Source organism: Ovis canadensis, chromosome 15 (assembly GCF_042477335.2).
Source record: "Ovis canadensis isolate MfBH-ARS-UI-01 breed Bighorn chromosome 15, ARS-UI_OviCan_v2, whole genome shotgun sequence".
NCBI lineage: Eukaryota > Metazoa > Chordata > Mammalia > Artiodactyla > Bovidae > Ovis > Ovis canadensis.
In genome coordinates this window covers 13,499,395-13,512,081 of record NC_091259.1, presented here as the reverse complement: position 1 = coordinate 13,512,081, position 12,687 = coordinate 13,499,395, and the positions used below count along the sequence as shown (strand labels likewise).

At 42.8% G+C, this 12,687-nt stretch overlaps 1 protein-coding gene across 1 annotated transcript; it reads right to left on the bottom strand.

The window, feature by feature from the left end:
- Positions 1-318: 318 nt before the first annotated feature.
- MMP1 (matrix metallopeptidase 1) lies at positions 319-11,778 on the bottom strand. Its single transcript, XM_069554798.1, has 10 exons — positions 9,225-11,778; positions 8,263-8,507; positions 8,021-8,169; positions 7,654-7,779; positions 6,561-6,716; positions 6,310-6,427; positions 3,899-4,032; positions 1,817-1,979; positions 1,217-1,320; positions 319-1,039 (listed from the first exon to the last, which is right to left on the bottom strand). The coding sequence occupies exons 1-10, from the start codon at positions 9,318-9,320 to the stop codon at positions 930-932; spliced, it is 1,401 nt and encodes a 466-aa protein (XP_069410899.1). The 5' UTR covers positions 9,321-11,778; the 3' UTR covers positions 319-929.
- Positions 11,779-12,687: the final 909 nt, after the last annotated feature.

The window sequence follows — 12,687 nt, the reverse complement described above, 5'->3', positions numbered from 1 at the left end:
AACTGAACTGTGGAAAATATAATCCTTCCATGTACTCAGAAGGAGAGAAGAGGACAGGCCCTTAGAAAGCGCCGCCATGCTGTCACTCAGCTTACCTAAAACCAATTTTGGAACCCTTATAAGGGCATGGAAAATTGATTCTCCCCCCTTCTGTATGATGTAAATTCCATGAGAATGGGGGAATATCTGAACTTTTCATCTATTCTCATTTCACACATGAGTATATTGCATATTTGCAATATTTCAAATTTGAAAATCTCCGTGTGCCTTTAAAATCAGAAATAATAACATAACAAACATAATAGAAAGTTTAAGAAATAGTAGAGACAAGGATGGCTTTATTTCAAACGTAAAACACTTTATAACAAAGCTGTCCCTTGCATACCAGGATGGTAGTAGTGGTTGCTCATAGTTCTTGAATTGTTTTTCTTCTGGTGAAGGGTCATATCTCGTCTCTTTCTTTCTTGAGAGAAGACATCACTGAGAGTGTTTTCCACTATCAATGTCAGAGTCTTATATTTTCCAGAAGAGTTTCTCTCATTGTAAAACTGGCCCATATGAATCCATAAGTTATAAACCTGACCTTAGTTAGGCCTCATTTGTGGAACTAAATTACAGTAGTATATAAAAATTACATTCTAAATCACAAAAAAGTGCTGAATGAGGTATAAATGAGATTATAATTTAAAATAAGATTATACTTAATAACTTTATTTTATTTAGATATATGGCTCTTCATGGAGAAGGAAATGGCAACCCACTCCAGTATTCTTGCCTGGAGAATCCCATGGACAAAGGAGCCTGGTGGGCTACAGTCCATGGGGTCACAAAGAGTCGGACACGACTGAGCGACTAACATAACACACGGCTCTTTAGGAAACACTTTCCCTTGTGAAACATATTTTTCTGTTTAACCTTGTAAACATTGGTCAATTTTTTCTGCAGTTGAACCAGCTATTAGCTTTTAGAAGAGTCAAAATTCTCTTAGTTTTGGGATCAAATTTGTATTGCCTTTTTCCATGGAAGAAGTAGAAAAATCCTAGAAGTCAAACAAAGGAGACATTATATTATACAAATGATTTCCAGGTTTAACCTGAACTATTAAAAAAATCCAAGTCATTTGTAAGAATAAATATTTTTTGTATTTTCTGTTCTAAATAACAATACTGATGACATTCTGTGGCAACAAAATAGAGGAATGTATAAACTCACTTACCGCCTTTCTGGAAAACAGCATCAACTTTGTTGCCAATTCCAGGAAAGTCTTCTTCTATCATTTTGGGATAACCTGCATCCATGGACTGTTTATATTCATCATACCTGGTCAAAAAATAATTGGAATGTCAGAACTATTTGTTAAAGATATGAGGAATTCATCAGCAAGAACGTAATAAAAACTTTTTCACAGATTATGTATAAAATGGGAGGTGAGATGAGGTGAGTAGGATGCTGGGTGGACTAGAAAATTTAAAAGGTCGCTCTGAATTATAACACCTAATTCTAATTTCTCCAGTGGGTGCCAAACTAATGTTGAATGCAATGGAAGATAAGTTCCTGGTGGCTGCAGCAGTTCTATGAAGATGAATGCCCTTCTCTTCACATTATCTTTCTCAATTCAGGCTCACATTCTTCCTGGATTTCTAGGACAGATATGATCATTACTGGTCAACAGACTTTGCAACTAGACAAGCTACTGCCATTCACAGCAAAGGCAGCCAGCCAAGACAATATGAGACTCATCTCTTAAATGATTCAATCTAGTAACTTCTACATAGAAACAACAGGTATCCTCCCATGTTCTGCACCCAGTCTTTACCTCCAGCATTTGTTGGCAACAAAGAAGTATGTTTTCCCAGTATCTTCCTCAGAAACAGCAGCATCGATGCTCTTCACCGTTCTTGGAAAGCCAAAGGATCTGTAGATGTCCCTAGGGTATCCGCGGAGCACATCCTGCCCCCTAACAGCCCAGTACTTGTTACCTGCCAATCAAGAAATTGGGATGAAAACCCTTGCCAAGGGCACCAGTAGACAGGAAGCAGATCTCCAGCTAAATGCTTGCTCTCATGTGCGAGGGCAGTGTCCCTGCTGCACATCAGAATCATTTAGGGAGATTTTTATGTTTTTTCTAAATACTGATGCTGATATCCTACTCCAGACCAATTAAATTAGTATATTTAAGTTTTTTTTTTTTTTTCCCCCTGGATGATTCTAATCTGTAGTGAGCTTTGGGAATGACTAGTTTATGGAGCTGGGGACCTCTTTCCAAAGTTCAAACAACTAAAGAGTTCATTATGCCACCACAGGGATAGAAATCTTTGCTTCTCCAGGTTGCCCACAGGCTGCAGAAGTTCACCCCAAGGTATCCTAAAGGCCAGAGGGTTGTAATGACTCACAGTCTGTAATGACTTGAGACCCTGGGTAGAAATCATTACATCTAACTTGAAGATGGTTCCAAATCCTTATATTTAGGCTGTGTCCAGATTCTGCACGTTTCACTCAGTAAGTGAAGCGAAAGTTGCTCAGTCGTGTCTCACTTTTTGTGACCCCGTGAACTATAGAGTCCATGGAATTCTCCATGTCAGAATACTGGAAAGGGTAGCCTTTTCCTGCTCCAATACTTAGTAAACCCCAAGTCAAATAAAACTGGTCTTACATCTTGAAGCCAGCATTGTTCTTATTGCACAAATCTTATTTATCCCTCGATGTTGGGGGGAGGGGGCAGTTTGAAACTTTGTGTATCTAAAATCCTATTTATTTTAATTCTAAAAGAGCTAGAAAGTGCATTTCAAAGTTTATTGCCCATCTGAATTGTTTCCAGTTCTTTGCCTTGAGAGTATTACTGAGTCAGGTGTCTTAACGTTTGTCTATACTATGCCAAACATATTTGCAGAAAAACTGTTATTTGGCATAGTGTTGTCAAAGTAAGGAGCTGATCATTGGATTGGGGTTTTATTTTGATAGAATAAAAAAGTTTGCCTCATTCAATTTGCGGTAATTAATGACTTTTCACACTTTAATGTGCATATGTATTGCCTGGGAATCTTGGTAACATTCAAGAAGGTCTGGAGTAAGATCTGATGACATAGATGGACTTTGGGGCCTTATGCTGTGGGGCCTTATTCTGTGATTCTGTGATGCTCACAGACCTGGGACAGCGTCAGCACAGCTGGTCTGTGAGGCATACTCTGATGGCAAGGCTGCAGCACCCCTATCTGGCTGTTGTGAGGCAGCTTCTCCCTTCAGGAAAGCAACTTGCGGAAAACAGGCTCTAGGAAACCAAGCGACTCCACTGTTCCTCTCAGTTTTGTTATTGGACAGCCCAGGGAGAAGGAGAGGATTTAAAATACATAGTTTGCACAGAAAATCCTTTCGTAAGTCCAGATTCATAAACAAGCCAGGAAATCTGTGTCTCAATTTTTTTCCCTTAGAAATGCACTCTGCAATTCTTAGCTAAGGTGATGGACTCCCACTGATATGGTATGACTGCTCAGTTTGTCAAAGTCCATGGAAAGAAAGTTGGTAGTAATCTCATACATGAGCCCCAAAGCAGAAGAAAACTTAATTGGTAAAAGTGAAAGTGAAGTCGCTCAGTCGTGTCCGACTCTGTGACCTCGTGGACTGTAGCCCACCAAGCTCCTCTGTCCATGGGATTTTCCAGGCAAGAATACTGGAGTGGGCTGCCATTCGCTTCTCCAGGGGATCTTCCCACCCAGGGATCGAACCTGGGTCTCCCGCACTGCAGGCAAATGCTTTACCCTCTGAGCCACCAGGGAAGCCCCAACTGGTAAAAACTGAAAGCTAACTGGACAGAGGAGCCTGGCAGACTACAATCCATGGGGCCACAAAAGAGTCAGACGTGACTTAGTGACTAAAGAACAACAAAAATTGAACGTATTACCTTTGAAAAACCGGACCTCATCCCTGGCGGCAACCTCATAAGCAGCATGAAGTCCATTTGGGAGATGCGGCCAGAAAACAGAAATGAAATTGAGCTCAACTTCTGCGTAGAAGGGATTTGTGCGCATGTAGAACCTAATTTGAAAAAAAAAAAGATTTTGATCAAATACATAGCAAGTTCTGGTGTCATCCAGGCCCTTCTATGGCTGGCACTGGTGGCTTGTGGGTTAGTGTTTAACATGTAGCTCTCCAAAGTGGAGGTGGAGAGAAGTTCTGGTCTGTAGCCTTTGCTTACTTTCTTGGTGGAAATACTCCAACCACTGCAGATTTCAACAGATTTGAAGTGGTACCTCACTGTATAGTATTTCCCCCATACAGGCATAAGCCATCTCAGGAATATAAATAAACAGAAAAATATAGCAAAATAATTGCAAAGGGATACAAAGGGATGGGGCCTTCCCTGGTGGCTCAGAAGCTAAAGAATCTACCTGCAACAGAGGAGACCTGAGTTTGGTCCCTAGGCTGGAAAGATCCCCTGGAGAAAGGAATGGCTACCCACTCCAGTATTCTTGCCTGGAGAATTCCATGGACAGAGGAGCCTGGCAGGCCAGGGCTACAGTCCACAGGGTCACAGAGTTGGACATGACTGAGTGACTAACACACATGCACACACACACACACACACACATACACCCAAAGGGATGAGTTGTAATTATTTTTAGTACCTTTGGTTTAAATATAATTTTAAATTAATATAATTAAACTTTTAATAATGCTGTTTAACAACCAGCTTGCAAAATTCTCCAATGGAACTGACTAGAACACAACACTAGCATTCTGCATTTCGTACACACTCCACCTACTTAATGCCCTACCTCACAGAAATCCTGTAAGAGATTACAAGAGATTCCATCTCACAGATTAGAAATTGAGGTCAGGGGGGCAGAGGGAGGTGTCCAAGGCCATGCAACTGATAAGAGGCAAAGGGTAGTTTAAACCTTAGCCATTCCCTGTGTGCTCCTGTGACCGGCAGTTCACAAAGTTGGTTCTGCAGTCCCACATGTGCTAAGTCATTTCAGTCATGTCCGACTCTGCCTATTATTTGTTAATGACAAAGTTGACTCTATGGTCCACAGGGACTGGGGTAAAGACAAAGCATCAACTGCCATGTGGATCCGCAGGGCTGACTCTGGCCTTCTTGATTCAGTGGCCTCTGCCTGCCTGTGAGACCTGGGGCAGGCCAGTCGCCGTCACTGTTTCTTGCTGTCCATGTCTCCACGACTTGGTGACATCTAAATGACCTCAGTGTCCTCTCAGGTCTTGCGGACTAGACTCATCCTTGTTCTTTGGGGTCGTCCCTCAAGTACTTGCTTTGATGAGATGTCCTGCTGTACTGAGAGGAAAGTGGTATCTTTCCTAGCACTCGCCAGCACTGAGCCACCCCCTGAGTATATCCGTCCTTATCTCTTAAACTCGAGATAGTAAAGCACAGGCTAGGAAGCAGAAGGAGCTGACTCTCCTGCCTTCTGGGGTAGCTATGATTGTAACTCAGTAGAACAGCACTTCAAGAGGAGAGCGAGGAGAAGCCTTTTAAAGCACCCCTACTTTCTATGCATGCTGGGCTGTGCAGTTCAGAAGAAGACTGTTACTATTTTCCTGGTCCTTTAGGAATCAGAACTGTATGCAGAGCAGCCCTACTCCTTGCATGCAAGGGGACCCTAGACTTCTCAAGGTCTCATGCTGCCTAGGGAGCTCTGGGACCCTCCTCTGAGGATGGAAACTCACTGTGACCATCCATTCCCCACCCCCTGGGGCCAGGACCTCATGCTTCTGGGGGTTCTCCCTGCGCCTACCCCTCTTTGCCCCCTCCCAGGGTTGGGGGCACAGAGACTTGTTCTGACCACAGGCTTTGGAACGGCTATCTCTTCCAAGATGATACTTAAAAGGGCTCTACACAGCATGATGGTGCTGTGAAAAGGACCAATTTCTCCTAACAAAATTCTGATGTAATTAACCATCCCAAAGAGTGACAAAAATGGGAAGAGGCCTGAAGCAGAGGTCAGAAGACTGATTACTGCTCTGCTGCCAGTGAACTCGGTATCCTGAGGATCTCTTTCTTTCTCTCTGCTTTACTTTACCGATCTGTAAAATGGAATTATATTTACTGAGTGCTACTTCAGTGGTAATTTTTCTGAGAATCAAGTGACAGAATACATACTGGGAAAAAAAGTTGTTAAAAATTCATTATGTTGTGCAAGAGCAAGCTATTGTTTATACTTAATTATAACTATAATTATTTATAGAAACAAGTGTAATAAATAATATGTGAAACATAGTAGTAGCCCATATAGCCCCATAGTAGTGAGTCCTATTATTATCACAAATACAAAATGCAAAGAACTGTTGTCTTACCGGTCTTTGAAGAACATCACTTCTCCCCGAATTGTAGTTATAGCATCAAAAGTTAGCTTGCTATCACACACTTCTGGGGTTTGTGGGCCGACTGGCTGAGTAGGATTTTGGGAAGGTCCTAAAGGAACAAGAGATCTGAAGTTAGTTTTGCCTGGCTTTGGAAAACTACATAACCAATGAAAGCTTCTTAAAAGATAAGGCAATGGATGTTCTAAGGACCCCTTGTCCATACTGTTTTTCTTTATACCCACCATAGATGGCCTGGATCCCATCAATGTCATCCTGAGCAAGCTGAACATCACCACTGAAGATGTAACTGGGGTACATCAGGGCCCCAATGTCAGTAGAATGAGAAAGTCCAAGGGAATGTCCAAATTCATGAGCTGCCACCCGATACAAGTTATAATCTAAAAGGGACAATAAACCCATTTGCAATTATTTGAAATGTTTTCAGTTTTGAGACATTTAATTAAGAAGTAATCTACAACTGTACAAGGATTAATGTTTTATTTTATCTGTAGCTTTTTGAAATCTATAAATTGTTTTTTTCTGAAAGGTGAGAAGGATACATTCATTAATAGTGAAGAGATTACATGCTCAGGCATGTCTGACTCTTTGTGTCCCTATGGACTGCAGCTTGCTAGGCTCCCCTGTCCTTGGGATTTCCCAGGCAAGAATACTGGAGTGGGTTTCCATTTCCTTCTCCAGGGATCTCTGTGACCCAAGGATTGAACCCAAGTCTCCTGTATTTGGCAGGTGGGTTCTTCACCACTGAGCTATCTGGGAAACCAGTGAAGAGATTAGTTAAAACTTGAATTCTATGATTACAATTAAAGAGCAAATTCAGCCAACCAGGGCTCTAGCACAGATTAGTCAATCTTGTCAGTGGTTATATGGCATATATTATTTCACTGAGAAGCAGTATTCTTCTATAAACAATTTTTTTCCTACTTATTGACTGATAGATGCTTAATGCTGGAAATTTTAGAAAAAATATATAGTATCTCCTCCCTTAATTTCTAGATATCTTAATAACATTGTTACACTTTGGTGTGTTTCCAGTAAAAAAAGATTCTGTGTAGATGCCCACAAGGAAAACATTAATATTTTCAACACTTTCTCAATAGAAACTTCAGAGTAGCCCATTTGTAACCAATAAGATAGCTTTACTAACAGAAGTAATTCTCTTATATTTTCTAAATGTGTTGTTAATTTTCCAAGTGGTAGCAGCAAAGTACCTATTTCTATTAACGCATTCTTTCAGTTAAATCAACCAATATTACAATGAACTGAGAAGGTGGGAGGAGAGGGGAGGGTTGAGAGAGGCAAAACAAGCTGACTTACTTTGAAAATCATTGGTCCACCTTTCATCATCATCAAAATGAGCGTCTCCTCCGATATTTGCACCTGGTTGAAAAGCATGAGCAAGGTTTCCACCAGGTCCGTCAAAGGGAGAATTGTCACGATGATCTGCAAGAAACAGAATTCATCAGATGTTTCTCTAGATTCTTACTTAGTTTAACCCAGGAGAGTAAGCATTAACTTTGCTAAGAGGCCAACAGATTTGTAGCAAATGAGATCTTGTTTCCTTCTTAAGTCTGTAAAATCAACACTCTTTTTTAAACAAGGAAATCTATCTACAAAGCTGAAGAGATTCAAGGGCAAGGGGAAGTTAAGGTAAGAATACTTTCGTGCTACAAAAAGACCTTACCTCCCCTGACAAAGGATATCATTATGTCCGCTTGACCCTCAGAGACCTTGGTGAAGGTCAAGGGTGTGACATTGCTCCAGAGTTGAAAGGCTTTCTCAATGGCTTGGTCCACATCTGCTCTTGACAGGTCTGGGGTGTAATTCTCAATCCTTCAAGTGAAATAAAACACAGACCCATCAGATTTCATTTCTCATGGCTCTGATGGGAAAGAGCGTTCCCACTCCGGTGCTCAATCTGATTACCTGTAGGTCAAGTTTGTGTTCTCCCAACGAGGATTTCCTGGAGTAAGAACAAACTGAGTCACGTCGGGCACCCCACATCTGGGCTGCTTCATCACATTCAGGGTTTCAGCATCTGGTTTCCCAGTCACTCTCAGCCCGAAGAATTTTTGCATTTGCTTCAGCTTTTCAGTTATGAGGCCACCGTTTCTCTGCCTTTCAACTTTCTTCCCATCACTGTTCAGGTTGTAGTAATTTTCCAGGTATTTCTGATGAAAGATAAAATTATCAAAACACTGAGTGGGAAATCCTCCAGTTTTACTAAATACTGATGGTTTATACTGTCATACCTGACACAAAGAACTACGTTTAAAGGTTCCACTTAGGTTGCATGGTCCTTATTATCCTTATTGTTGGTGGAAACTCATTTTGGAGTAGAATTCTTCCTACCACTATTTACTATGAAGTCAGAATTACAATTTTATAGAGACATATTTGTATATTATTTCTTTAGTTCCCTATCACTTTTAACTGGAAAATGAGAGTCTATGCACAGCTAGATACATCTGTGGGGAGAATACGCTTTCTGGCAAAAATCTCTCTTTGTAGGAAATCCATCCTTAAATAAACTCTATTATACCATTACTGGGGGCTTCACTCATAGCTCAGACAGTAAAGAATCCAGCTGCAATGCAGGAATCTGCCCACAATGCAGGAGTCCACCTGCAATGCAGGAGACCTGGCTTCGATTCCTGGGTCAGGAATATCCCCTGGGGAAGATAATGGCAACCCATGTCAGTATGCTCATTGGGGGAAGCCCATGGACAGAGGAGCCTGGTGGTCTGCAGTTCATGGGGTCACGAAGAGTTGGACACGAATTAGTTACTAAATCACCACCAGAACTGCATACTGATACTATTCTGTTATATTGTGGAAAACCACAAATAAGTCTTTTGCGTCTTAGGCATGTGAAGTTCAGCATTTACCTGCACCGTCTCCACATCTTGTTCTGAAGTCGCTGCTGGGAAGCCGTGGGACCCTGCACCCCAGAGTAGCAGCAGCAGCAGAGGCAGTCTGGGCATGCTGGTCTCTTCCTTCCTTCTCAGCTTAAGGAATCTGATAGCTCCTACTTCTCTGCTGCTCCAGTGTCTCAACTAGGAAGCTCCCTCTTTATATACAGGTTCTGGAACTTCCAGGAAGCCAGCAGCTGTCTGACTCATATTTCATAACATCCTTTGATTAGCTATGAGCAATCATCACAAACGGTGACTCCAAGCAGAATATCTGGGGTCGTTTGGTGTTGCAATCTTCATTACTATCAAACAGGACGTGGGCTAAGGAGACGTATCCACCATGTAAGCAATTGTTTTCTCCAATTCATTTCTATCCTGTTTGAGAGAGACCTTCTTATATACACAGATCACAGAGTACTCCACGGACTTAAAAAAAAATAATAAATAGCAGGCTTTGCTACTTGATTCTGCTGGTTATAAAGTGCTCTGGGTACACACACACACCTTGGTTTCCAAGCAAAGGGCAAAACTGCTGACACGTATGCCCTACAGCTGCTCGGCACATGCACAGACAGGCATTCATTTGTGGGTGGCTCTCCTGGGTTCCCTAGTGGCCTAGATGGTAAAGAATCTGCCTGTGATGCAGGAGACCCAGATTCCATCTCTGGGTCAGGAAGATCCCTTGGAGAAGAGAATGGCTACCCACTCCAGTATTCCTGCTTGGAGAATCCCATGTACAAAGGAGCCGGGCAGGCTACAGTCCATGGGGTTACAAAGACTCGGACATGAATTAACACTCACATTTTCTTCTGCGTTCAGAGGAGTTTCTTTCCATCTTTGCTAAACTGCCTTGTACACTATTTCATAGCACCATAGTTTCCCTTAATCTTCATTCAGGCCCAGGATTTGAGAATCTGGCCTGAGAAGACCCCCATCCACAGGTGGGGTATGTGGTAACTCCCTACCGGGTGTAGACACTGCCCAGCAGGATCACGGGACGAGTGGAATCCTTCTCTGAAAACTGTCAGGCCCATCAGGTGAGCCAGAAGCTAGCAGATGATCAAGTGTGAGTCTGAGATCTTATTTTTAATCATCCTCATTCTCCTCAGTGTGAGCACACGTCTGCTCCTTGGGGATAGAAAGCAATTATTTCTTCTTTATTTACTCATTCAAGTATTTATATATTCATCCATTTCAAAGACCTTATTTAGCATCTTCTGTGCACCAATTATGGTGGGATAAGGGTAATTAATAAAGAAACATGGCCTTCCCTAGTGGCCCAGTGGTTAGGAATCTGCCTTACAATGCAGGGACACAGGCTCAGTCTTTGGTGGCGGGGCGGGGGAGGGCAAGATCCCACGGGCCTCGGAACAACTAAGTCCGCGTGCCATGCTAGAGTCCCTAAAGTGAAAGGACTCGTCATTCAGTCATGTCTGATGCTATGGGACCATGTGCTGTAGCCCACCAGCCTCCTTTGTCCTTGGGATTCTCCAGGCAAGAATACTGGAGTGGGTTGCCAGGCTCTTCTCCAGGGGACCTTCCCAAATGACAACAAAAGATTTCACCTGCATGCCATAACTAAGACCTGATGCAACAAAATTAAAAAGTAAATAAACATTTTTAAAAGAAACACATTTCAAAAAATACAAAAAAACAAGCAAACATGGGACACCTTAACATGACTTTAAGAGAAGTCTGTACGCAGTTTCACAGATTAGCTTTACCAGAAATACGGGATAGGAGAGTATCTGTACCTGGTCTAGCCCTAAGTTTTCTGATCTCCATTAATCCTTCCACCTCCATCATGAGTTTTGCCAAATATGAGTGACACCTCTTATATTATTTTTGTACTTTTCTTTAAATTTCCTCTAAAAGTTTTGCCTCAGTATAGTCTGTCATATCCATAAAATCATAGCTTAATGGGTTGTTATTTCTGTGTGCAAATTAAAATAAATAACTGGCTAGATAATGAAAAACGTATATTCATTATTCATGTTCCACAGAAGTGTCTTGGGGCCATAGTACTATCTGTTACACCCTTGGTGAGGCAAGCTGGCCTGAATCTGCAGCTTCCTTTCCTTAGAGCCCCACCCCTCTTCCTTGAAAGAAGTACAGTGTAAAGCTGAGAAACACTGGCGTGTGTTCCACGTGAGCGCTTGATGGGGTCGCCCGCCTTCCCCACCACGTCAGGTTTGCTTTCTCAGGACTTTTCTCACTGTACCAATTTGCTTTCCTTGTCATGCTAACACATCTCATGCGTAAATCTTGCTGCAGTATTTGTTGAATTGATTTGAAAGAGCGTGTTTCCTCTCTAATCATTTAACCACAAGTCCCTCAGCCAAGTGAAGGAACCCGTGAGTGAGCAGCGGTGAGAGGGATTGGAAAGCACCCTCAAGGAGATGAACTCCTCTCCTCTTCACAGCACGATACGGAGGGTGAGGACAGCTTCAACAGAGGCGCTCCAGCGCAGGCAAAGACGTGCTGGAAGGGGCCCTCCCTGTGAGAGGCTGGGCACAGGCTGCGTGTCCAGGCAGCGGGCAGCAGGCACACACCTTGGCTGTTAGGGAGTCTGGTCAGTGTGACATTGTCCCTGACTCTGCCAGGGCCTGGGGAACTGGAGTCACTAGGTTGACTCAAGAGAGCAGCGTTGTAACCATCTGGGACGGGCAAGGAATTATAGAAGCATCACACTGGAAGAGTCTCATAAGCTGTTCAATCCGGCAACAGTCTCCATCCTATGATCTAGAAGTTGTCAAACTTTGTAAATCGCTTTAAACATAATCAGGCTTCCCTGACCGCTCAGCTGGTAAAGACTCTGCCTGCAATGCGGGAGACCTGGATTCAGTCCCTGGGTTGGGAAGATCCCCTGGAGAAGGGAAAGCCTGCCCACTTCAGTATTCTGGCCTGGAGAATCCTATGGACTGTACAGTCTATGGGGTCACAGAGTCGGACACGACTGAGTGACTTTCACTTCACTTAAACAAAATCTCTTTCTTTTAAAATGTATTCATTTGGCTGTGCCGGGTCTTCATTGAGGCACGTGGGTTTCTCTCTAGTTGTGGTGTGTGGGTTTAGTTGCCCGTGGCATCTGAGATCTTAGATCCCTGAAAGGAATCGAATCAGCGTCCCTTGAGTTGCAAGGCACATTCTTAACCACTGGACCTCCAGAGAAGTCCCAAACGAAATATTTTTGGGAAGACTAATTTGTGAACTGGATGTTAACAGAAGTGCTTTAATGAAAAGCAAAACGGGCTGGAAGTTCCACCTACATCACTTCCACTTTGCCCCATACCCCCTTTCTTTAGCAAAGCCCTCAGTTTCTAGGAAACAATGAGTATCCAGTGCAGTGAAGCTCAAAAACCATCCATCTAGTCCAGGACTCTGGTTTTTCAGTTGCAAACTAAAGGGCTGAGTAGTTGCCTACAGGCCTGAGGTC

Coding starts and splice junctions, on each gene's coding strand:
- MMP1 (XM_069554798.1), bottom strand. CDS start 9,320: ATGCCCAGACTGCCTCTGCTGCTGCTGCTACTCTGGGGTGCAGGGTCC. Junction 6,717..7,653: donor GTGGACCAATGATTTTCAAA/GTAAGTCAGCTT, acceptor TGTCCCTTTTAG/ATTATAACTTGTATCGGGTG. Junction 1,980..3,898: donor TGAGGTCCGGTTTTTCAAAG/GTAATACGTTCA, acceptor CTTGATTGGCAG/GTAACAAGTACTGGGCTGTT.